General features: G+C 41.8%; 1 protein-coding gene across 2 annotated transcripts; it reads right to left on the bottom strand.

Annotated features, from left to right (window-relative positions):
* Positions 1–989: 989 nt before the first annotated feature.
* LOC140128966 (exocyst complex component 1-like) lies at positions 990–25,933 on the bottom strand. Of its 2 annotated transcripts, XR_011855217.1 has the most exons (4): positions 25,885–25,933; positions 12,636–12,745; positions 11,774–11,904; positions 990–1,435 (listed from the first exon to the last, which is right to left on the bottom strand). XR_011855217.1 is itself a non-coding variant. In XM_072150641.1 (3 exons), exons 1-3 carry the CDS (start codon positions 12,766–12,768, stop codon positions 1,178–1,180), a joined length of 522 nt encoding a protein of 173 aa, XP_072006742.1. In that variant the 5' UTR covers positions 12,769–12,770; the 3' UTR covers positions 990–1,177. The 2 variants fall into 2 exon arrangements, 1 of the variants encoding a protein (XP_072006742.1); XM_072150641.1 differs by lacking the exon at positions 25,885–25,933 and having other exon boundaries at positions 12,636–12,770.
* Positions 25,934–26,148: the final 215 nt, after the last annotated feature.

The raw sequence follows: 26,148 nt of genomic DNA, 5'->3' as shown, positions 1-26,148 counted from the left end.
ACAATATAAAACCTATACAAATTTGATATTACCCAATGATCGCACCGACCCAAAGAATGAATGAGACATGTCATTTGGGGAGCACAATAAAAAGCCGTAAAATCAAGCCCACAAGAAAATTACCGCTTCCCAGTACACGGCATGGAATATTAAATACTGTCACTATGAAGTGCAATTTGTTACGCAGAAAAAAAAACCCATACAGCTCTCTACAAGGAAAAATAAAAAAGTTATAGATTTTTAATGGTGGGGAGTATAAAATGGAAATGCAAAAATAAAAAAGGCCTGGTCGTTAAGGGGTTTAACTGTGGCAGACTTATTATTCCAAATGAGATATATGATACATCTGGCACAGTTTAAGACTGTCTAGTTTAATTTGATTTCAAACTAGCTTGATGACGCACAGCATTGAGGTTTTAATTATTTTGTTTTATCCTATGATAGATATGTGGTGAAGTTTATCTCAAGCATAAAATTATTAACTGTTTTTCCAACCTCATCTACTGTATGTTTGCTAGCACTAAACTATTATTACAATAATTCAATAAAACTTTTTTTTACATTTCTCCACATCTTTACACCTTTATTTCTGATTTCCAATAGAGAAAACACATATGATGATAAAAATACAAAGTGAGGTCAAAATCTGCAGACTAAGGCCATTTGTACACAATTACATTTTTTCCCATAAAACTGGTCATTGAGTGTGTGGGATTTACTGGCCCCAGTTTAGAACAACTGAAATGAACTAAAATGCTGATAAGAGCCAATATAGAAGTATGTACTTGGACTAGGAAACGTGACACTTCTATTGGCCAAATTTTATGTTCAAAAAGTGGCTCAACTGAACTGCATAGAATTATTGTGAGAGGTTGGAGTTGCTGTGGGATGTCCACAGTAATTCTGACTGTGGTTTTCAGCAGAGATGGGCAGAGTTTACAAAGGTTACATTCCACACCCTGAATCATCAGCAATTATTATTATACTGCAGATTCAAAAGCGTTCTGCTGCGGCTTTTTATCACAGCATGGGATAGGATTAGCATTAATACTATGCACTATGTGGAATATTTTGCGGGTCAGTCATCCAGTCGATTACACTGCAGCTTACCTGCGGCAAATCGACCCTATGTCACCCTGGCCATTTCTGGTAACCAGTTCTTCAATAATCGACAACATTAAAAACAGCTACATAGACAAGCACAAGTAAAGGCCTCAAGGCATATCTGCATGGACAAAACGGCATCATCTGGTACCAGAAGAGAATGGCTTTTTCCCACAAAGTCTTGGTCAAAATGAATCCACTGGAGCTCATATTGAAGATATTTACTGCTCATTTTGCGCAGACAACGGAGAAAGGCGTATTTAGATGCAGTGCTATAGGCTTCCAAATTGAAGATTTTAGTATCAAAATGCAAGCAGAATTCAGCATTGTCCTGAAAGTAGAGTCATAATGAAATATATTAGTAATAACTATTAGTAATTTTGCCAAGAATATCTAATGAAACCTTAGTATAAGCTGTTGGCAACCTGACTTATTTTTGACATTAAAGACTAATTACATTTACTTATTAAATCTGTGGCAAGGTCCATTTTACTACCAAGTTATGTATCATGTTTCTTTATTTATTTATAAAATGTTACAAAGGCATTATGTTATGTAATCTCATAAGTAGAGATGAGCGAGCACTAAAATGCTCGGGTACTCGTTATTCGAGACGAACTTTTCCCGATGCTCGAGTGCTCGTCTCGAATAACGAGCCCCATTGAAGTCAATGGGAGACTCGAGCATTTTTCAAGGGGACCAAGGCTCTGCACAGGGAAGCTTGGCCAAACACCTGGGAACCTCAGAAAAGGATGGAAACACCACGGAAATGGACAGGAAACAGCAGGGGCAGCATGCATGGATGCCTCTGAGGCTGCTTAATCGCACCATTATGCCAAAATTATGGGCAACAGCATGGCCATGACAGAGTGACAGAATGAAGCTAGATAGCATCTAAAACATCCAATAATTGACCCTGACACTATAGGGGACGGCATGCAGAGGCAGCGGCAGCAGGCTAGAGAGTGTCATGGCGACATACCCTAAATGGACTCAGGCTTCAAACCAATGGGTGGCAGAGAGGAACCAAAGGAGGTGAGCAAGAAGCGCTCAAATAATATCGGTACATGATAAAAGTTTGCCAGTATATTTTGTGGATTACACAGCAGGGTGGCGACAAAGTTAACATGGAAGCCATGAAAACAACCCAAAATTCTGCCTGACACAGCTCGTTTGATAAGGGGACCATGTATGGAGGCAGTGAACTAGTAGTAGATTAAAGGTGCTGCAGTTAAAACTATGTTAGTTGGATCTTGGCATGGAGCTGGCGCTCCGCTGCCAGGCGAGCTTTCGCCAATCCAAGCCCCTGTCTCTAGGCTACTCCCCAAACAGCACTTCTAAGAACCTTTTGTATAAGATCAAGTGTAGTAGCGTTCTTATAAGTTTGGGATATGGCGGGTGAGGGGAATGTAAACAGATGCGCAAGAAGCGCTGAAATAATATCGGTAAATGATAAAAGTTTGCCAGTATATTTTGGGGATTACAAAGCAGGGTGGCGACAAAGTTAACAAGTTTGATGTGGAAGCCATGAAAACAACCCAAAATTCTGCCTGACACAGCTCGTTTGATAAGGGGACCATGTATGGAGGCAGTGAACTAGTAGTAGATTAAAGGTGCTGCAGTTAAAACTATGTTAGTTGGATCTTGGCATGGAGCTGGCGCTCCGCTGCCAGGCGAGCTTTCGCCAATCCAAGCCCCTGTCTCTAGGCTACTCCCCAAACAGCACTTCTAAGAACCTTTTGTATAAGATCAAGTGTAGTAGCGTTCTTATAAGTTTGGGATATGGCGGGTGAGGGGAATGTAAACAGATGCACAAGAAGCGCTGAAATAATATCGGTTAATCATAAAAGTTTGCCAGTATATTTTGTGGATAACACAGCAGGGTGGCGACAAAGTTAACAACTTTGATGTGGAATGCCCTGTAATAGCTCTTGGGCGGTGTGCCTTTTATCGCCTAGGCTCAGCAGTTTGAGCACCGCCTGCTGTCGCTTAGCGACGGCACTGCTGCTGTGCCTAGAGCTACCGACTGATGGCGCCATGCCCACGGATGGTAATTCGGAGGAGGAGGAGGTGGAGGAGGGGTGGGAGGAGGAGGAGGTATAGTAGGCCTTTGAGACCTGGACCGAGGTAGGCCCCGCAATCCTCGGCGTCGGCAGTATATGACCAGCCCCAGGGTCAGACTCGGTCCCAGCCTCCACCAAGTTAAGTGTAGTAGCGTTCTTATAAGTTTGGGATATGGCGGGTGAGGGGAATGTAAACAGATGCGCAAGAAGCGCTGAAATAATATCGGTTAATCATAAAAGTTTGCCAGTATATTTTGTGGATAACACAGCAGGGTGGCGACAAAGTTAACAACTTTGATGTGGAATCCATGAAAACAACCCAAATTTCTGCCTGACACACCTCGTTTGATAAGGGGACGATGTATGGAGGCAGCTATATGGACGACTTTTGGAGGTAGCAATGGAGACAACGTGTGGAGGCTGCTATGGAGACAATTTAATTTGGATAGTGCCTGTATGTGGCAGTCCAAAAAAGTTTTCAAACCAGAGGAGCAGGTAGGTGGCCCTCCAGAAAAATGGAATAGATTGAGTGCCTGTATGTGGCAGTCCAAAAAAGTTTTCAAACCAGAGGAGCAGGTAGGTGGCCCTCCAGAAAAATGAAATAGATTGAGTGCCTGTATGTGGCAGTCCCAAAAAGTTTTCAAACCAGAGGAGCAGGTAGGTGGCCCTCCAGAAAAATGAAATAGATTGAGTGCCTGTATGTGGCAGTCCAAAAAAGTTTTCAAACCAGAGGAGCAGGTAGGTGGCCCTCCAGAAAAATGAAATAGATTGAGTGCCTGTATGTGGCAGTCCAAAAAAGTTTTCAAACCAGAGGAGCAGGTAGGTGGCCCTCCAGAAAAATGAAATAGATTGAGTGCCTGTATGTGCCAGTCCAAAAAAGTTTTCAAACCAGAGGAGCAGGTAGGTGGCCCTCCAGAAAAATTGAATAGATTGAGTGCCTGTATGTGGCACTCCCAAAAATTGTTTAAAACAGAGGACCGGGTAGGTGGCCCTCCAGAAAAATTAAATGCATAAAGTACTATAGCTAGAGCCAGTGGGCCCTGTCAAAAAATAGCCAGTTTCCTCTGCTTTAGTGTACAAAGAGGAGGAGAAGGAGGAAAATGAGGAGGAGGAGGAGTGCATAAATTATTCAGGTTGAGCTTCCTTCACCTGGTGGAGATTGGAAATTATGAGAAATCCAGGCTTTATTCATCTTAATAAGCGTCAGCCTGTCAGCGCTGTCAGTCGACAGGCGTGTACGCTTATCGGTGATGATGCCACCAGCTGCACTGAAAACCCGCTCGGACAAGACGCTAGCGGCAGGGCAGGCAAGAACCTCCAAGGCGTACAGCGCCAGTTCGTGCCACATGTCCAGCTTTGAAACCCAGTAGTTGTAGGGAGCTGTGTGATCATTTAGGACGATGGTATGGTCAGCTACGTACTCCCTCACCATCTTTCTGTAAAGATCAGCCCTACTCTGCCGAGACTGGGGACAGGTGACAGTGTCTTGCTGGGGTGACATAAAGCTGGCAAAAGCCTTGTAAAGCGTACCCTTGCCAGTGCTGGACAAGCTGCCTGCTCGCCTACTCTCCCTCGCTACTTGTCCCGCAGAACTACGCACTCTGCCGCTAGCGCTGTCAGAAGGGAAATACTGTTTCAGCTTGTGCACCAGGGCCTGCTGGTATTCATGCATTCTCACACTCCTTTCCTCTCCAGGGATGAGAGTGGAAAGATTTTGCTTGTACCGTGGGTCCAGGAGAGTGAATACCCAGTAATCGGAGCTGGAATAAATTCTTTGAACGCGAGGGTCACGGGATAGGCAGCCTAGCATGAAATCTGCCATATGCGCCAGAGTCCCAACGCGCAAGAATTCACTCCCCTCACTGGCCTGACTGCCCATTTCCTCCTCCTCCAACTCCTCCAACTCCTCTTCTTCTGCCCATACACGCTGAACAGTGAAGGTCTGAGCAATGCTCCCCTCTTGTGTCTCGCCAACATTCTCCTCCTCTTCCTCCTGATCCTCCTCCACCTCCTCCGATATGCGCTGAGAAACAGACCTGAGGGTGCTTTGGCTATCAACAAGGGAATCTTCTTCCCCCGTCTCTTGTGACGAGCGCAAAGCTTCCGACTTCATGCTGATCAGAGAGTTTTTCAACAGGCCAAGCAGCGGGATGGTGAGGCTGATGATGGCGGCATCGCCACTGACCATCTGTGTTGACTCCTCAAAGTTACTCAGCACCTGACAGATATCAGACATCCACGTCCACTCCTCATTGTAGACTTGAGGAAGCTGACTGACCTGACTACCAGTTCTGGTGGAAGTTGACATCTGGCAGTCTACAATCGCTCTGCGCTGCTGGTAAACTCTGGATAACATGGTTAATGTTGAATTCCACCTCGTGGGCACGTCGCAGAACAGTCGGTGAGCGGGCAGTTGGAGGCGGCGCTGCGCTGCCCTCAGAGTGGCAGCATCTGTGCTGGACTTCCTGAAATGCGCACAGATGCGGCGCACCTTCGTGAGCAAATCAGACAGATTGGGGTATGTCTTGAGGAAACGCTGAACTATCAGATTTAACACATGGGCCAGGCATGGCACATGTGTCAGTCTGCCGAGTTGCAGAGCCGCCACCAGGTTACGGCCGTTGTCACACACAACCATGGCTTCAGGTTCAGCGGTGCAAGCCACAGATCAGTCTGCGCCGTGATGCCCTGTAATAGTTCTTGGGCGGTGTGCCTTTTATCGCCTAGGGTCAGCAGTTTGAGCACCGCCTGCTGTCGCTTAGCGACGGCACTGCTGCTGTGCCTAGAGCTAGCGACTGATGGCGCCATGCCCACGGATGGTAGTTCGGAGGAGGAGGTGGAGGAGGGGTGGGAGGAGGAGGAGGCATAGTAGGCCTTTGAGACCTGGACCGAGGTAGGCCCCGCAATCCTCGGCGTCGGCAGTATATGACCAGCCCCAGGGTCAGACTCGGTCCCAGCCTCCACCAAGTTAACCCAATGTGCCGTCAGCAATATATAGTGGCCCTGCCCGACAGCACTCGTCCACGTGTCCGTGGTCAGGTGGACCTTGTCAGAAACGGCGTTGGTCAGGGCACGGATGATGTTGTCTGACACGTGCTGGTGCAGGGCTGGGACGGCACATCGGGACTTTTCCCGTGGCGGCTGGGGACCGAATACCGAGGGGCGGCCGCCGCCATGAGGTTGCGATAGGCCTCGGTCTCTACTAGCCTATAGGGCAGCATCTCCAGGCTAAGCAATCTGGAGATGTGGACATTAAGGGCTTGGGCGTGCGGGTGGGTTGCACTATATTTTCTTTTCCTCTCCAGCGTCTGGGGTATGGAGAGCTGAACGCTGGTGGATGCTGTGGAGGATCGTGGAGGCGACGATGGGGTTTTTGTGCCAGGGTCCTGGGCAGGGGGCTGACTATCAGCTGACACAGGGGAAGGAGCAGTGGTGTGCCCGGTCGGAGGTGAACGGGCTTGGTGCCATTGAATGGGGTGTTTAGCATTCATATGCCTGCGCATACTAGTGGTAGTTAAGCTAGTAGTGGTGGAACCCCTGCTGATCCTGGTTTGGCAAAGGTTGCACACCACAGTCCGTCGGTCATCCGGTGTTTCCTTAAAGAACCTCCAGACTTCTGAAAATCTAGCCCTCGCCGCGGGAGCCCTCGCCACGGGAGCTTCACTATGTGACACATTTGATGCACCTGATGCACCTGCTCTGGCCCTGCCTCTCCGTCTGGCCCCACCACTGCCTCTTCCAACCTGTTCTGCTATAGGACTCTCCTCCGTCTCAGAAGCACTGTGTTCACCCGGCCTCTCAACCCAGCTTGGGTCTGTCACCTCATCATCCTCCGATCCCTCAGTCTGCTCCCCCCTCGGACTTCCTGCCCTGACAACAACTTCACTACTGTCTGACAACCGTGTCTCCTCATCGTCGGACACCTCTTTACACACTTCTTCCACTACGTCAAGAAGGTCATCATCACCCACAGACTGCGACTGGTGGAAAACCTGGGCATCGGAAAATTGCTCAGCAGCAACCGGACAAGTGGTTTGTGACTGTGGGAAGGGTCCAGAAAACAGTTCCTCAGAGTATGCCGGTTCAAATGCCAAATTTTCCTGGGAGGGGGCAGACTGGGGGGGAGGAGGCTGAGGTGCAGGAGCTGGAGAAGTGCCGATTTCGGTGACATGGGTGGACTGCGTGGAAGACTGACTGGTGGACAAATTGCTCGAAGCATTGTCGGCAATCCACGACATCACCTGTTCGCACTGTTCTGGCCTCAACAGTGCTCTACCACGAGTCCCAGTAACTTCAGACATGATGAACCTAGGGAGTGTAGCTCTGCGGCGTTCCCCTGCTCCCTCATCAGCAGGTGGTGTCTCACCCCACCCAGGACCACGGCCTCTGACCCCTGCAGTAGATGGACGCCCACGTCCCCGCCCTCGTCCTCGTCCTCTACCCCTAGCCCTCGGGTTAAACATCTTGAAAATGAAAGTTATATAACTTTAATTTTTTTTTTTAACTTTTTTTTGTGTTTTTTTGTGTTTTTTAGTTTTTTTTTGTGTTTTTTAGTTTTTAAATCCAAACAATGCTATCCTATTGCTATGGCTATTTTCTAGCCAAGTATGAAAGCACACTGATGAGATGACGCTGAGTTATGAAAAAATAAAAGGAAAATAAAAAGGAAATGGCAGACTGTGCCTAACTGAAATCCAACCCCTAATAAATTTTCCCACTTCGGTCTTTGCGATGGATATGTGCGTCACTAAGCGCTAAACACAGCGGTCGCAAGTCTCACTCCAAATTCCTCACAATTGGCTAGTATATGCACTGCAGCAAGGACAGCCACCAGCAGATCAACCAGAAATAAAATATATATAACGCTATTGTAGGCGTAAGTAAGCCGTTTGGATTCTCCTTTGGCTATTTTCTAGCCAAGTATGAAAGCACACTGATGAGATGACGCTGAGTTATGAAAAAATAAACGTAAAATAAAATAAAATGGCAGACTGTGCCTAATTGAAATCCAACCCCTAATAAATTTTCCCACTTCGGTCTTTGCGATGGATATGTGCGTCACTAAGCGCTAAACACAGCGGTCGCAAGTCTCACTCCAAATTCCTCACAATTGGCTAGTATATGCACTGCAGCAAGGACAGCCACCAGCAGATCAACCAGAAATAAAATATATATAACGCTATTGTAGGCGTAAGTAAGCCATTTGGATTCTCCTTTGGCTATTTTCTAGCCAAGTATGAAAGCACACTGATGAGATGACGCTGAGTTATGAAAAAATAAACGTAAAATAAAAAGGAAATGGCAGACTGTGCCTAATTGAAATCCAACCCCTAATAAATTTTCCCACTTCGGTCTTTGCGATGGATATGTGCGTCACTAAGCGCTAAACACAGCGGTCGCAAGTCTCACTCCAAATTCCTCACAATTGGCTTGTATATGCACTGCAGCAAGGACAGCCACCAGCAGATCAACCAGAAATAAAATATATATAACGCTATTGTAGGCGTAAGTAAGCCGTTTGGATTCTCCTTTGGCTATTTTCTAGCCAAGTATGAAAGCACACTGATGAGATGACGCTGAGTTATGTAAAAATAAACGTAAAATAAAAAGGAAATGGCAGACTGTGCCTAATTGAAATCCAACCCCTAATAAATTTTCCCACTTCGGTCTTTGCAATGGATATGTGCGTCACTAAGCGCTAAACACAGCGGTCGCAAGTCTCACTCCAAATTCCTCACAATTGGCTAGTATATGCACTGCAGCAAGGACAGCCACTAGCAGATCAACCAGAAATAAAATATATATAACGCTATTGTAGGCGTAAGTAAGCCGTTTGGATTCTCCTTTGGCTATTTTCTAGCCAAGTATGAAAGCACACTGATGAGATGACGCTGAGTTATGAAAAAATAAACGTAAAATAAAAAGGAAATGACAGACTGTGCCTAATTGAAATCCAACCCCTAATAAATTTTCCCACTTTGGTGTTTGAGGTGGATATGTGTGTCACTAAGAGCTAAACACAACGGTAGCAAGTCCCCCTGCAAATTCCTCACAATATGGTACTAGCTGCACTACTAGTGCCAGCAAGCCCAGCCACAAGCAAACAAAAAAAAAAAAAGTATAACGTTATTGTAGCCCTAAGAAGGGCTGTTGGGTTCTTGTTGAATCACTCCTGCCTAACAGTAATCTACTAGCACCCTAACGCTGTCCCTGACCAGCAGCAGCTCTCTCCCTAGCGGCATCCAGACACAGAATGATCCGAGCAGCGCGGGCAGGGGCTAGTCTATTCCAGGGTCACCTGATCTGGCCAGCCAACCACTGCTATCGACGTGTAAGGGTACCACGTCATGCTGGGTGGAGTGCAGAGTCTCCTGGCTTGTGATTGGCTCTGTTTCTGGCCGCCAAAAAGCAAAACGGCGGGAGCTGCCATTTTCTCGAGCGGGCGAAGTATTCGTCCGAGCAACGAGCAGTTTCGAGTACGCTAATGCTCGAACGAGCATCAAGCTCGGACGAGTATGTTCGCTCATCTCTACTCATAAGCTATAAATCGCCCATGAGTAAAAACTACATGGAATCATATAAAACACATTTATCATATGCCGCTGCTCCCTGCACCATGATGAAAGCCCCGGCCTTGCAGCGAAACCAGATGCAGCATTCACAATAGTATGCTAGTATGTCTACATCGCCACCACGTCAAGCTGTCATAAATTGGAAAGTAACTGTAATGTCTGGTGGTTCCTAGGCATTGCTATTATTTCAGGGCTTGTACAACAGAAAACTGGCTTATAAACCCCGATAAACGCCCCCCTGTTCCTATAACCAAGAGTTCTGTCATTTAAGAAAGTCTGTTTTTATCTTGAAATTAATGTTGTTTTATTCTTTACATGCCTTCTTTTTATGGGGTATGTTCATAATTATGTAAAGGGAGAGTGCTAGGTGGTGTGGATGAAAAGAGAAAAAAGCTCTCTCTCTAAGAAGTCCCTTTCCACAGGAATGAAAATAGAATTTTCTCTAAAATAACTAGAAAACTAGGAAGAACATGGTTTTATTTTTGGGGTAATTTTGGAGCTGGTAGACTCCCTTTAAGGCCCCATGCAGATCTTGTTTCTACAACTGATAGATACATGTGGCAGGGAAAAACTTTACATTCTTTGTTTGTAGATATTTTGTCTTAGTGTATGTGGATCATTTTGTTGTAACTGTACTTGCCTGCAAATCTGCTCTTACATAGATTGATTGCCAGAGAGAGCTAGAAGTCAATGACTACAGAATTCAATGAGTCAGATTTATCAAGGCTTATACGCCTGGCATACAAGCTATAATATATTCACAATTTCAGGCAGTGCCCTTATGCCAGATCCATGTCAAACATGAAGGAAGCCATGCTGGGAGATTCATTGGTCCCTACTGCACAATATATATAACCTGCTTTCTTTCAGACAGTGCCTCATCTGCCATTAGGCAAGATGAGAATCTCACCTCAGGCGGCAGATCTCCGTTGCCACCCGGATCGCCCACATGAAAAAATCAATCGTGCCTTCAAGATACAGATACAAATGATATACAGAGCAACATAGATCTTCTGTCTGTGTGGTTCTGTTACTCTGGAGGACCCATGCAGAATGGGATGATGTCACGCTGTCTGCGTCCCCACAAGGAGCACAAGGCAGGAGAAGAGCAAGGAAGAGGATGCGAGCAGCAGCATGGGAGCGTGACTGGAGTCTATGTATGCATATGCTTTATTATCTTAAGAAATAGACAACTCAACACACAGACAAGGGGCTACATATTATATACGGAGGGCTGTATATTATAGAATCAAGGGCTGTATATAATATAAAAAGGGGGGGCTGTATATAATAAAATAAGGGGGATTGTATTTAATAAGGGGAGGAATAGAATATAATAATGGGGGCTGTGTATTATATAAGGGAACTGTATATAATATAAAGGGGCTGCATACTATATAAGGGGGCTGTATATTATAGAATTAGGGGGATATATAAAGTATAATTATGGGGGCTGTATATAATATCAGAGGACTGTATATGTTATACTTATGAGGGCTTTATATAATATAAGGAGGCTGCATATTATATAATATGGGGGTTGTATATTAGAGAATAGAGGAGCTGTATATAATATAATGGAGCTGCATATTTTATAATAAGGAGGCTGTATATAATATAACACGGGCTGTATATTATATAATATGGAAAGTGAGCTGCACATAATACCTGAAGACATCTGGCAGCAAATTCAATAGTCATGGCCAGGAGAAGACATAATGATGGCAGATTGTCATCTGGAAGGTACTAGATGCCACTATTGTATGTGTCACTGACTGACTACTAGTTGTTAGTATGTGTGGTATGACAGAGGGCCAGTTACTAATTTTGTTGGTGGTCTGGTGTTGAGGGGACGACATTTCAATTTTCTCTCAGGCAACATACAGGCTACAATTGGCCCTGCTTTTAGGCACAGGTTATAGTGCAATTCTATACCAATAAGGGCCTGGCGTGGAATTGTTCAACAGCGCTGCTGGATATATTCCTAATAAATCACCTGTATGCATAATAGGGACAAGAAATATCAATGCTTACCTGTAACTGGTCTATTCCATCTATAAGTTTTAGATCTTTTAGAAGCCAGTTATGTCTTGTTTCACATTTTAAAACGGTTTTCTCTTCCATCACGTTTAATAAAGTAATGTAGACATCATTTGTCGAAGATACTGTAAGAATAATGCTAGAACTTTAATGAGGTGGATACTGTGGTAACAATACATTTACACCACAGCAATGTCTATGTCAATGCCATGAGTAATAAGCCCATTATTTCAAGTGGACAAATATTTTGGCCCAAACTGTTCAGCAATCAGCAGCGGGAAGCAGACAGCTGTATCCACAGCTGTCAAACCACAGTTCAGCATTGCATATCTTATCCTAGACAACCACTATAATATTCTAATTAGATGTTTCCCTAAACCTAAATACCATAAAAATGTATAGCATACAGTGTATTTTAAATGTGTGTGCATTTCAGAACCTGTCCCGTAGAACCCTTGAATAATTGATTAACACAAAAATCTCTGAGCAACGTACTAATAAATTGAGCAACGTATTAATGAAATGTTGCTAGAACTTCTATTCCATTATGTTTGGTCAAAATGACATGTCCACCAAGATTAACCAAATGATAGGCATGGACATGGCTGCATTATATGTGAGAATAAGAAGTCAGTGTCAATGTGATTTGTGAGAATACATTTAATGTAAGTCCTTTTTGAAGACATCTGCTAATCCAACTCTTGAGAGTGTGTGTTACAGTGTTAAAACCCTTAAGATGCATAAAACCTTAATCATCAATAGTATTTCCAGATTATTCTTAGTTTTATAATTCTGGCTCGCCCTTCAAGCTAGACAAGAATTCTATTTGTCATGCAAAGTATGTAGAAATACATACCTGACACACAGAGATAGTTGGCTGCCTCCCTCTTATCTATCTTTGCCAGCGGCAGGACATGGATGAGTTTATCGCCCTTAACCTGGAAGATCTCCTTCTGCAGATTTTTTCTGAGGAACGATACAAATGTCATGATGCAGATGCAATGGTCAGTGAGCCTGGAATATAAGCTCAGCGCTTATGTCAAGTTTTATAGCATTTTACATAACCAACTATGTTTTCATGTTAACCAACTTCCATGCAGTATTTTCCATCCCACAAGATCGATGCTCTGTCAGCTTAGTGAAGCTAAAAGATAGAAAATGTAATCAATTAAGAAAGAAAACCATGAAACTAAAGTGGTCGGTATGGAGAATAAGTGCAATCTTTCTCAAAGCTGGGAATATCGCGTTCACTAAGGAAACGTTCTTAAAGTAAAAGTCTATGGCCAACCTGTCCATCTTTGACCTGACAGGAAAATATATTTCATTGTGTATAGGCAGAGAAATCTAGGTTCCATGTTATTATTGGGTTAAGTACTCTTTGCTACTTTTCATGTTGTTGCTTAACCCTAACGATGGAATTCACTAGAATATAATTATTTCTATCATTACATATTTTGACTAATCTTACTTTTTCCTAAATTGAATACCGATGCCTGAATCCCGTGTCCCACCTGTCTTTTGTTTTGTTTCTTTTTCATTTATTAATAATGTGACACTTTTCAGTGTAGATTGTACATGTGTCTATATGGCAATTGTATAGTTCAAGTGCCATGGAGGTATCTTCCAGGTCAGCAGTCATGTGGCCTGTTAACAAATGATTATCAAGTTTACGGTCATAACTAGGAAAGGCAGGGCCCCATAGCAAACTTCTGAATGGGGCCCCCCTACCATATATTTGTTTATTTATGCACTGATATATACATTAATGGACATATCTGTCCCAGTAGCTGCTGACCACATGGGGGAAGTACATGTCAGGAACTAGAGATGAAAGATCCCTAGTGCTGTTGTTCTGTTTCCCCCTCCGTCAACATTTCTTGTGGGAGTTGCTGATTCATTCTGTGTACTGTAAGAGATGTTCACTATTATATACATATTGTGCTGTAAGATGTGCAACATAAAATGTACATAATGGTGCACATCCTCCATTCTTCAGTGTGTCAGGTTGGTTGCTGGTTGCTGGGGCCCCCTGACGCTGCGGGCCCCATAGTAGCTCCTATAGCTGCTGCCGTTGTAGTTATACCTCTGGTCTTGATAGCTGAGACATAGTGAACAGTTAGTGATGAAGATAGCATGCAGAATTTGTATTACATTTCCAAGTAGATTATCATTGTACTGTGACATTTTACTTTTAGTTCCCGACCCTAGCTACAGGCTCCACAGAGTTCCTGCAAAGTCCCGACAAGTGAATACAAAAGGAGGGATTTGGAGGGGGAATCAAGGTGGCTGGTTGCTTAGGTGCTTTATCCAGCAATGGTTGCAGCACCTCATATTTATTTATTTTGTTTTTTAATATGGGCACCCTGGGTTTTTTTTTTTTTTGCACTTCACCTTAATATTGTCCGTGTGCCACTATTGATTTCAAGTGCAAGACAGTCAGTTATAGTATGTCTGGGAGTTAACACCTTGGGAGGCAGGTCATCCTCTCACTGGAAGGTGGAGAGATCCCTTGACAAAGACCTTCTGCGGTTGAAACGCGGGTCTGGGTTGCACACCAGGTAATAGTCTGTCCTGTTATTGTCTCTCCAACGTTATTTTCGCCACTTTTTGGCATTTACTTATCTATCACTTATCATGTTATGTCTCTTGTCACGTTGGACGTACATCTGTTGGTAGCTATGGTACACTCCTCACCTTATTGCTTTTTGTAAGCATGTATACGTATACTAGTGTCTATGGTCTATTACCTCTTGCTATATTCTATGTGCTTTTGTGACTATATATTACTTATTATCTGTACTACTCTTTTGATACTTTACTTTATCAGGACCTATTACCTGGCGTGCATTATGTATCTCATCCTGTGATGCATTTATCTTTTATTTTTATATAGTTTTTATGTCTTTTGATATGTAATAAAGATTATCACTTTTCCATTACCCATTTTTAGACTTGTAATTCTTTTCCTCTTTTGCTTCTTGTTTTGGTATTTTATGTTATTATTCAAAGAGGCTTTTGGCTCTTCTGGTACATATTATTGTTAGATGTTCTACAGTATTTATTTATGTATGACATATTGTTTTTGGTTTACGTTATAGGTTATGGAGGATACTAACAAGGCAGAGTCCACTATATGGATGCTATTATCTTGGTATTTCTGAATTGAAAAATAAACAGAGTTTGCTGACACCTTGATGTGCGAGGATCATCTCTATCTTCATTGTTGTTTCCATCCACGAGTACGAGGAAGCAGACATTCCAGTGTCGACCCCCAACTGTGTATTGCATATATGTACTCTCATATTTATTTATTTATTTTGTTTTTGAATTTGGGCACACTGGGTTTTTTTTAATTAGTACTTCACTTTATTTAATATTGTCCGTGTGCCACAATATTGATTTCAAGTGCAAGACAGTCAGGTATAGTATTTTTCGACTGTGGAATGTGTTTCAGCAGTGAGCTCCTCCATCCTCTGGAGGGACAGTATCTCATGTAAGAGGTCAGTAGTAGAAGGGATCTTCCTAGTCTATAAGGAAAATGCCCCGCAGGGGGCGTTTAGCAGTAGGGGATTCGGTGGGTATCATGGAAAAGAGCAGATGGGATGGGTCATATTGTAAACTGACACCCGTAACTTTGTGTGTCAATCTGATAACCATCTGCCAGAAGGGTTTAAGTATCGGGCATTTCCACCATGGGGTATTTTTTTTTTTATAATTTTAGTAATATCCTTAAATTGCCTACCATATGCTGTGGAGAAAGAAATGGGCAGATCTGTCTGAGATCTAATTGTAGAATTGTATTTTTATTTATTTAATAAAGAGGCCTGTAATGTTTTACTAATTTTCATCTTTTTAAATATATGATTCCTTATAACACTTCTGTTTGAACCTGTTCTTAAGTAGATCCTGATGTAAAGAAAAATCTTTTTCCGAGGTGCAGTTCCACCTAAGGCAGATCATTTCACCATAAAGAATGTTACCTACAACATGGTCCGGATGGTAAGAAGTAGCCAAAAGTATGGAGTTCCCTGCTGCCTCCGTCCTAAAAGGGACGGAGACAACGCGGTTACCCCAACCAATGAGTAGCAGATCAAGAAACTGAATGCTTTCATTACCAAAATCATGTGTGAATTTCAAATTCATGTTGTTGTCAAATAAATAAAACATAAATTACCTAAAATTCCTTTCTGTTCCCCTCCAAATCCACACCAGGTCATCTATGTATTTGCCCATCCAGACCACAGATTCCGAGTGTGGATTTAGGGGGTAAATATAAACATTTTCTCCCACTGCGTCACATATATATATTCGCTAAAGAGGGAGAAAAATTTTCCCCCATTGGGCTCCCTCCACTTGTAAATAGAAACAAGAATCAAAGATGAAGAAATTATTTTTCAATAAAAAAAGGAAAAACTCTTTGAGTACCCTACAGTAAGTGCTATATTTGTCCAGGTGTTGTCCCACAAAGTTAATTCCCAAATTATGAGGAATGGAAGAATATAGAGCAACTACATCGCATATAGCCCAAACGAAATTGTCCCTCCAATTTTTGTAGTAAATGTTTGGTATCTTGTATGAAGCTGGTGGACACACTGGTGTGGGGCTGTAGATATAGATCTACCCCTTCAGCCAGTCTTTTCCCCAGGCTACCAATACCAGCAACAATTGGTCACACTGGTGGGGGAAAAACATTTTTGGCGACTTTTGGTAATGAATGAAAGACAGGGATGATGGGTTCTTCAACATATAAAAAATCTTTCAATCTGATAGTAAGAACACTCATTGCAATACCCTCTTCTAACAATTTAGGTAATTTCGTCTGATACACTTTGGTTGGGTCCTCACTTAATACACTCTATGTAGGGTATTCTTGCAATATGTCCTCATTCATAACTTTACAGAAAGAGGCATTAAGCACTACCATGGCACCCCCTTGTCTGCTTGTATATATAGTCAAATGTGACTATTTAGAGACACTAAAGAAAATCTATCATCAAAATCAAGCATGATAAACCAGGAACATTTACTCCTAGATCCAGGCACAGTGATTGTGGTAAATTTTTAATATTCGTTATCCATGGCCTCCTACTTTCTAAAAATCAATTTTTAAAATGATAATATTTAGCCAGAAAGGCTATGGGCATTTTATTAGAAGCCCTCAGTGTTGCAGATTCTTAGGCTGTTACATTCTGCAGGAGCACTTCCCCCTTCCCCTTTGTGCTCACTGCTGCCAAGATTACAGGAAGTAAAGGAGGGAGTATGAGACTGAGACATGTTGCTGCGGTGCAATAACAGCCTATGAATGGAGAGCACAGAGGGCTTCTGTAACATGCCCACAGCCCTTCTAATTAATTAGCATAATTTTAGATTTAGACTAGATTTGATTTTAGAAGGAAGGAGGCCATGGAAAACAAGTACAAGAAGATTACCACTGTCACAATTTTAAAAGAAGTACACCATAAAACCAATGCATGATAAATACATTGGGAGAGATTTAGTAGAAGTGTCTGAGGTAAATATGTTCTATTTGCCCATGGCAACCAATTAGAGTTCAGCTTTCATTTTCCCACAGGTGTTTGTAAAATGAAAGCTGAGCTCTGATTACTTATTATGGGCATCTAGAACAGATTTACCTCAGACACTTCTGATAAATCTCCCGCAATGAATTGATCTACCTGCAGTGATAGATGGCCCCATTGAGGTTTTTTTCTGCCCCATCAGTCTATGTCTATGGATCATTGAGATTTCACAGTACATTTCAAACACAAACATAATTTCATCACATATTATTCATGTTCTTATTGAGAGAAGATTTTATTGTATCCAGGAAATGGGCTACAGATTAAAACTGTATCTGATGTAGGTCAGGATACAAACTAACAAAATGAAAACTTGCAGATATTTCTGATATAGTCTAGAACAAAATCTTAAAGTTCATCCTGTATGGAGGCACCTTTCATTTTTTATCATTTTATAGCTATTTTTTTTTTAAATAAAGAGTACTGGAAGTATTCTTACTTATTTGTTTATAGTAATTTCTTAATTGGTACTTAGGCCCTGTGTACACAACCGTAAAGAGGACCATGATCTGGTCGTACAATCTGTGGCCACATCATGGCCCCCCATAGAGGTCTATGGCACCCGATCACAGTGCGGTGAGCCAGATTATGGGCAGATTATAGCAGTGGCCATTCAGCTTTCTATTTAGAGGGGAGGGGTTTGGAGTGCACTCCCCTCCTTTCTCCTCAACTTGGTTGTGTGCTTGCTCAGGTTACAGCCCGGGTGAGCACATGGTCATGTGAATGAGGTCTTAAAATAGGCAGTGTGGGGTGTACCAAAGTGAAAGATATAAGGTACATTCCTACTATATGAAGCATCTTTTCCAAAAAAGCTAAACTCAATGCAGTGGCCAGTATGAATCCAACAAGAAGTAGCTCAGCACAATTAATATAAGAAAAATTGCTCAACATTCAACACAAAAAGTTACTTTTAACACAAACATTTTCTCAGAATTGTAAAGCCATTTAGTCTAGAGTTTAACAGCATCTTTTTAAGTGAAGTCAAGATTAGGCAACAGGTACAGTTGGCAGCAATCTCAGTGCCTCCATTTCAGAAGACAGAACTTTCTATGGCTAGAACTTTAAACTTTTATAAAGTAAAGTCAAGATTATTAAAATATTTAATTTTCCAGGACTTTGAAGTTGGATTTCTGTCCTGGTAATCAAGTGACTGGAATAAAAACCAAGCTCAGTGTAAAATTAATGCAGCTGATTCTTGGAATATGTATATATATTGAATATGTGAATATATTGACATGTTTCTTCTGATGTGTTGTGGAAAATGTGCTTCATATATACTCATTAACAAATGGTGAAGAGGACCTGACCTGTTCAATAGAAAAGTGCTGTCTTATACCACAGAGCTTTAAGTAGCTTCATACACAGACTGAAGATTGATTCTTGTAGGTGTAACCAACTATGAGCCTCTGTGCATAAATTCTCCCTTCATATATTTAAACTTTCAAAAAGCACCTCCCAGTACATGAAAAATATTGTGTTGATGAAAATTTACGTCTTAAAATGATCAAATGTTGAATAGTCTTCATAGTGCCTTTGTAGCAAAATTTATGATTGACCAATCTTCTCTTAAATCATTTCCACATGGACAGTGGGTGTGCATGTGAACTCCACTAGCAAGGAAAAGGTGAGCAAGATAAAATTATTCATACTTCTATATTACTACTTTTAATACTATAGTTCACTGATGGACAACCTTGTGGAGATAGAGTGCCCAAACTTCAACCAAAATCCACTTATTTACTGTGAAGTGCCAACATGGCAGTTTAAGCAGTAACTTATAGCTATCTGTTCTTCCACATCTTTCAATTGTATCGGCCCCCTGAGGCCACCAATACAGTTGAAAGAAGGAGGGCACATCAGTTTCTCATTGTAGCTTCTCTCCAGGGTCTCTCTGCAGAGAAAGAATGGTGGGTCCAGCAGGATGACCTACAAAGATAATGCACTTCTGTCAACACCTTCAACCTTTTCCTGCAGTTAAAAACAGCCAATGAAGTGTCACTTAAGTTGCCTAGGACTGCTGCAAGATTTGGTCCTATTTGGTGAACTCTTTCCTGGGGTGATGGTCTGAGTGCCCACAGAAATGACTCTGAGTGCCACCTCTGGCACCCGTGCCATAGATTCGCCATCACTGCTATAGTTAATTTTCTTTATTTGATTCTTCACTGATGATGTTTCAGCATCATCCTCGGCTCGTGATGAGTGTCTGAGGAGACGTTGAATTTATCTTTTCATGTCATTGTGCTACTGTGTGTCACCACCTACACCTATTTCTGTCCTTCAGGCCTATTCCAGTAGTGTTAACTCTTGGTGATTGACAGCTCGACACTTCTCTGTGCTCTCTGGAGCTCTGAGCTCTGGCCTAAACACATTGGAGCCCAGGGTTTTAAGATCACATATTAGTTCAGTGCCTGTTATATTCTTATATTCTTGCCTAACGTCATTAATAATAATTCTTTATTTATATAGCGCACACGGATTACGCAGTGCTGCGCAAGGCTTGTCAAATTGGTCCCTGTCCCCATGAGGCTAACGATCTTAACAACCTACCAGTATGTTTTGGAGTGTGGGACACTGCAAGGCAGAAGTGCTACCCACTCAGGCACCGTGCCGCCCCTATTCCTTGTTTGTGACTCTTTTCATAGTGTTTCTGGTTTTCTGATTTTGGCTCTGTTCAGACTCCTCTTCTGCATTTCTTTGCCATTTCTGCTGTGACCCGGCTAGTTGACCTATATTCTGTCTTTATGTTGTACATCTTGTTTCATGTTTGCATTTTGGTGTATGCCCAATTACTGACCACTGTTTAGGGTGGACACAGTAAGCAGGCAGGGACAGATTGGAGGGCTCAGTTTTAGAGCTGACTGTCCTTGTTTGTGTCTGATGATTACATTATAACCAGCCAAATAACCAAATTCCCTCCTGATTCTGTCCAGCATGGACAGCTTGAGAATCGGGTGGAGGGGTTGGCAGGCTTGGTTTCTGAGCTGTCTATTCAGGTCAATCTGAAGTTGCTGCAGCACCTCTTGTGGACCAGCAGCAAAAGGTAAAAATGTCACACTAAAGATGTTGCTCCTACTTTTGCAGACTCAGAGATACAAGCAAGGTGAGAGCACACTCCAAACAGTCATCTATGCTACCTTCCCTATCCCCTAAATCAGTGGTGGCGAACCTATGGCACGGGTGCCAGAGGTGGCACTCGGAGCCCTATCTGTGGGCACCCAGGCCATCACCCAGCACAAAGGTCACCATTCAGGACTCCTTCTCCTGCAGTCACAGGGAGCCCAGAATGTGCCATGTTCTGCACTATTTTAAAGTCACTTGAAGTACAGGAGGAGTGGACAGAGCTGGATTATCATTGAAGCCCCTTCTCAGGGCCTGTGATTCATCCTGTTAGAGGGACCTTAGAGGGAAGCTACAATAATAATCCACATTGCTCCATCTTTGTACTGTATTGGTGTCTTCAGGACACCAATACGTTCGAATCTGTGATAGAGCTGGGAGCAATAAGTTACTTTAAATTGGCATTTGGCACTTTGAGAAAAATATGTCGCTTTTGGTTGTAATTTGGGCACTCAGTCTCTAAAAGGTTCGCCATCACTGCCCTAAATAATCTGTACCTCCTGTTACTGTCTCTTAACCTGAGCCTAGGGAACATTATTTGATGAATACTTTGTGCCTCTCCTGTGGAAAGTCCCACCCGACCTAGTACATTTCCAGAAAATCTCCCTTGCCTGGGTGGTAGTTGAGGAGGCCACTCAGACCTTTAGATACCTCTGTGTTTGTTTCTCAGGTTTTATTGCCAGTCTCCTTGAATGCTAAAAATAAGTTCCGAACCCAAAAACTTCTCTCTTTGAACACAAAGACCTTTATCAGATAGTAGAGAAAATGACTAAAGGATACCAGTTCTGGCGTATTAAATTTAGGTCCCCCTAACAAAATGATGAACACAAATGGGAATAGACAGGGAAGTGGTGAGTGAATACAAGATAACAGACAAACTTCACAAACAAAAATGTGATGTTCCTACAGAACAGAGCGAGGGATATCTTAAATAAAACAGCAATGCAAAAATACCAACAACAAAAAGACAGGTATAAAACAATCAGGCTGTATAGCACAGTGGTAGAGTACTGACAAGAGATGGCAAAGGATGTTGGTTCAAATCCTGACATTGAGTTTCCATGAAGTTCACCCTCAGCAGATGAAGTTTTTTTTATCTTGAATAATTTATCCTCTGATGTTGTTATGGGCCTACCATAGAATAACCCTGTCTCTGATAGGCGTTCTACGTGAATGAGGGCCTATGTGTTCCTCTCATTGCACTTCATTGCTTATTTTTAACTGTGCTAGATTTGACATACCTCTGCTCAAGATGAACAATCACCAAAATCCTCCTAAACTTGGAAGGAATAATGACGGTACAGTGCTTAAGAGGGGGCTGCTGTTACATCTGTATCAGCATCATCCTTGTGATTGACAGCTTTTCTGTGCTCTCTGAGCTCTGGCCCAGTCACCTTAGAACCCAACAGGTTGAGATCACATTACTGTACTACTTACTTTTAGTTCAGTGCTGGTCATATTCTTGCTTATTGTCATACTTTGTTTGTGACTCAATGCTCAAGGTATTTATGGTTTTCTATATTTGGCTTAGTTCAGACTACTCTGCATCTGTGATTTTGGTACTTCTTTACTATCTTTGTTGTGACCCCGGCTTGTTTCGTGTTTGAACTTTGGTGTAAGGAGGGAACGCCGACCACTGCTTATAGTGGACCCAGTAAGTAGACAGGTACAGTTTGGGGGGCTCAGTGTCCTTGTTCATGTCTGGTCATTACAGGTTGTTTGATAAATATAGACTCCATTAGGTAGGTCAGAAGACCAGTCTATTTGCTAGTGACACACTGTTTTATTGTTTTGATACGAAGAAAAATAGACTTTAACAGTTTAATCAAACTTTGCTTGACCCATGACAAAATGTACAGCAAAAGGAAATATTCGACATCTGGATCGATGTATGTCCCCATCTGCATCACGGTTCCTAATGCACAGTTCCTGATGACCACCATCATGACTTCATTTGTAATAAATGTCACCAGAAGCAGATCAGCAGAAAACCTGACATATTGTGGAAATTATGGCTTCTCCAAATTTCCCTGATTCTTGGATGGAACACTTTTATGCTTGTTATCTTGGTTTTAACAGCATTTAAAAGAAAACATACAGCAATATAGGTAGAAGAAATATTTAATCTCTTCATGCAATCAGCTGTGTGAAAAGTAATGATACAAGTGATATGAACAGCAAAAATGTACAACTCTTTCTTTTACACATTCCATATTTCAAAACTGCATCAGAAAAAAATTAGCTTCCATATGAACAATGGAAATGGGCAAGGAAGGAATGCAGAACACAAATGGCTTAGGTGTGGAGCAAGCAATGAAATAATCCATGTTGAAGATATGCATAGTGAACACTTTCTTGGGCTCTTTTTATATTAAAGTATGATTGTAAATTATGTTTAATGCCTTCCCGACATGTGACGTAATGGTACATCACACTTCGGGCGTGGGTGCATGGAGCGTGCTCATGGGCTGAACCCTTTCCATAGTCTGTAAGTATTTGCTGCATATTGCAGCAAAGGCTTACTGGTAACACGCGTGATCAGTGAAAACCCGACCATCACTCACAGCAAAGCTGCTATTGGCTTAAAAAAAAATTTGGCGAAGATCGTCGCTCTCTGTGACTTCATCAGGGGGGGCGGCGTTCGTTTGCCATGCCTCAGATCTTCTGAAAACTGGGGCTGTCTCTTTTTAACCCATTCATTACAATACTACTATTCATTACATACTACTATGCTGTAGTATGGCAGTATATGGTAGGATAAATCAGACAACCTAGGGTTAAAGTACCAAAGGGGGGTCTTAAAAATAATAAAAATTTTAAATTTTTTTTAAAAATTATAATTAAAAAAACCTAAAAATTCACCCCCCTTTCCCTAGAACTGATATAAATATAAATAAACAGAAAAAAATCCTAAATACATTAGGTATCGCCGCATCCAAAAATGCCCAATCTATCAGAATATAATAACGTTTTTTCACTGCATTTAACCTCCGTAACGAAAAATAGCACCCAAAGTTGAAATTGGCAGTTTTTTGCCGTTTTGAAAAATATAAAAAAAATTCAATAAAAAGTGAGCAAAAGGTCACCAGAAGATGACAACATTAAAAATAACATTTTTGTACAGGAGGTTTTAATCTTTGTAAATGTATGAAAACATTATAAAACCTATACAAATTTGATATCCACGTAATCGTACTGACCCAAAGAATAGAGTAGACATCTCATTTGGGGCATATAGTGAAATTTCTAAAACCCAAACTCACAAGAAAACTGTGCAAATTGATGAAATTTTTTCACCAATTTCACTGCATTTGGAATTTTTTCCTGCTTCCCAATATTAAATACCATCATTTTGAAGTGCAATTTGTAATGCAGAAAACAAGCCATCACACAGTTCTGTATATGGAGAAAATAAGAAGGTTATAGATTTTTGAAGGTGAGGAATGAAAAATGAAAATGCAAAAACGCAGCGAGAAGGGGTTAATAAAGAAGCAGGTCCATCAAATCCAACTTAACCCCTTAAGGACACAGGGGTTTTTTTTCTCATTTCTTGCTCTACACCTTTAAAAATCCATAACTTTTTCATTTTTCCGTGTACAGAGCTGGGTAAGGGCTTATTTTGTGCGTAACATATTTTGCTTTCCCTTGATGTTATTTAATTTTCCATGCCGTGTACTGGGAAGCAGGAAAAAAATTCCAAATGTGGAAACATTGAAAAAAAAGGCATGTGCCTCACGTTCTTGTGGGCTCAGTTTTTACGACTTTCACTCTATGGTCCAAATAACACCTCTACTTTATTCTTTGGTTTGGTACGATCGCGGTGATACCAAATTTATAGAGGTTTTATTGTGTTTCAATACATTTTCAAAAATTAAACAAATGTGTACGAAAAAGGAAAAAAAAATTTGCCATCTTCTGACGCTAATAACTTTTTCATACTTTGGTGCACGGAGCTGTGTGAGGTGTCATTTTTTGCGAAATGAGACGACGTTTTCATTGCTACCATTTTGATGACTCTGCGACATTTTGATCACTTTTCATTACATCATGTAGAAAGGTGTAAAACTCTCATTTCGGACATTTGGGCGCCATTTCCCATCTCGGAGGTCACCGCCATCAATAACAGTTTTTATATTTTGCCGGCAGGTGCAAGCACCGACCGCGGGTGTTAGCGATGGGTCTTTGCTGCTATATGCCCTTTTCATACACCCTTCATAACTCTGTGGAGGATATATCCGTTACAGAGCGTGAAGGGGTTAAAAACCTACAGTGTGATGCAGATGAAGGCAGAAACCACACATAGTCAATGCCAATTATCCTTTAGTGGGGAAACATTCCTGACTCCAATATGGAAGGCAGAATAAGTCACTGGATCAATCTCCATAACATGTGATATATTTGCTTTCTATATGTCAATATTACCTATAGCCTATTATTATATGACATTACAAGTCTATATGGTATACATAGTGTTTTCTTAGTATGGAGTAAAAAATCATATACTAATACTAATATACAGTGGGGGAAATAAATATTTGATACACTGCTGATTTTACAAGTTTTCCTACATGCAAAGAAAGGAGAGGTGTGTATTTTTTAAGGCAGGTAAACTTCAACTGTTAGAAACTAATGCTACAAAAAAAAAATCAGAAATTCACATTGTATAACTTTTAATTAATTACTTTGCATTTTATTGCATAAAATAAGTGTTTGAAAGAATGGAAGAAGATCTGATGGAGTGGGCCAAATTACTGCTGCAGTGAGTGCAAGCTTGTTATAGAACTACAGGAAATGTCTGACCTTTGTGACAGCAAACAAAGGTTTTGGTACCAAATTTTGTTTTTCTATTGTTTCAAATACTTATTTCATACAATACAATTTTAGGCAACATTCACACGAACGTATGGGGGACGTATATATACGTATGTACGTCGCCCATACACTTCTATGGCCTTGCGGCACCGTACCATTCTGTAACCCGTAGAAAGATAGGACATGTCCTATCTTTCTACGGAATACAGAGCAGCGCTCTCCCCCTCCTCCTCTACCCTCGCCCGATGTATGTCCGCCGTACTACGGTAAGGTAGGCATACATCATGTGAATGTAGCATAAATAAAGTTATTTAAAAATCAAACATAAAATGTGATACAATACATACATACATACATGCATACAAATTTGCAGAATTGATGATGCATAACTGGTTAACATGACTGAAAGTATGTTTACAAAATTATTTATCACAGAAAATTGTCGGTTTCCTGTATTCACTAACACTACAGACTTTTATCACTCCTGTTATCTAGTGCAACATCTGTATTTAGCACCGTGTCACATTCAAAGGAAATCAAGCTTTCAAAGAAAGCAGAAAAAAAAAAAAAGAAATTTTCATCTCCGCTCCTCTTCACCTTGATCCTGGCTCTGTCCATCACTAGTCTTGACACACTGGGATCACCTAGAAAAGAAAGTTATAATTAGAAGCATGGAGCGCAGGGACAAGATGTCCAGTGATCTGAGCTGCAAATTATGCATGCCCTCACCACCTCCCTCTCCCATGCTGGTGGCGGGGGTGTGCATAATTAGCAGCCCAGAACGCAGGAGATCTTGTCCCCATGCTCTGTGCTGCTAATTATAATGTTCTTTTCTAGGTGATCACAGAATGTCAAGATGGA

This window comes from Engystomops pustulosus, chromosome 4 (assembly GCF_040894005.1).
Source record: "Engystomops pustulosus chromosome 4, aEngPut4.maternal, whole genome shotgun sequence".
Classification (NCBI taxonomy): domain Eukaryota; kingdom Metazoa; phylum Chordata; class Amphibia; order Anura; family Leptodactylidae; genus Engystomops; species Engystomops pustulosus.
The sequence above is the reverse complement of the archived record's forward strand: the minus strand, read 5'-3'. Positions and strand labels throughout refer to the sequence as shown.

Coding starts and splice junctions, on each gene's coding strand:
- LOC140128966 (XM_072150641.1), bottom strand. CDS start 12,768: ATGACATTTGTATCGTTCCTCAGAAAAAATCTGCAGAAGGAGATCTTC. Junction 11,905..12,635: donor CAACTATCTCTGTGTGTCAG/GTATGTATTTCT, acceptor TTATTCTTACAG/TATCTTCGACAAATGATGTC. Junction 1,436..11,773: donor ATGGAATAGACCAGTTACAG/GTAAGCATTGAT, acceptor CTCTACTTTCAG/GACAATGCTGAATTCTGCTT.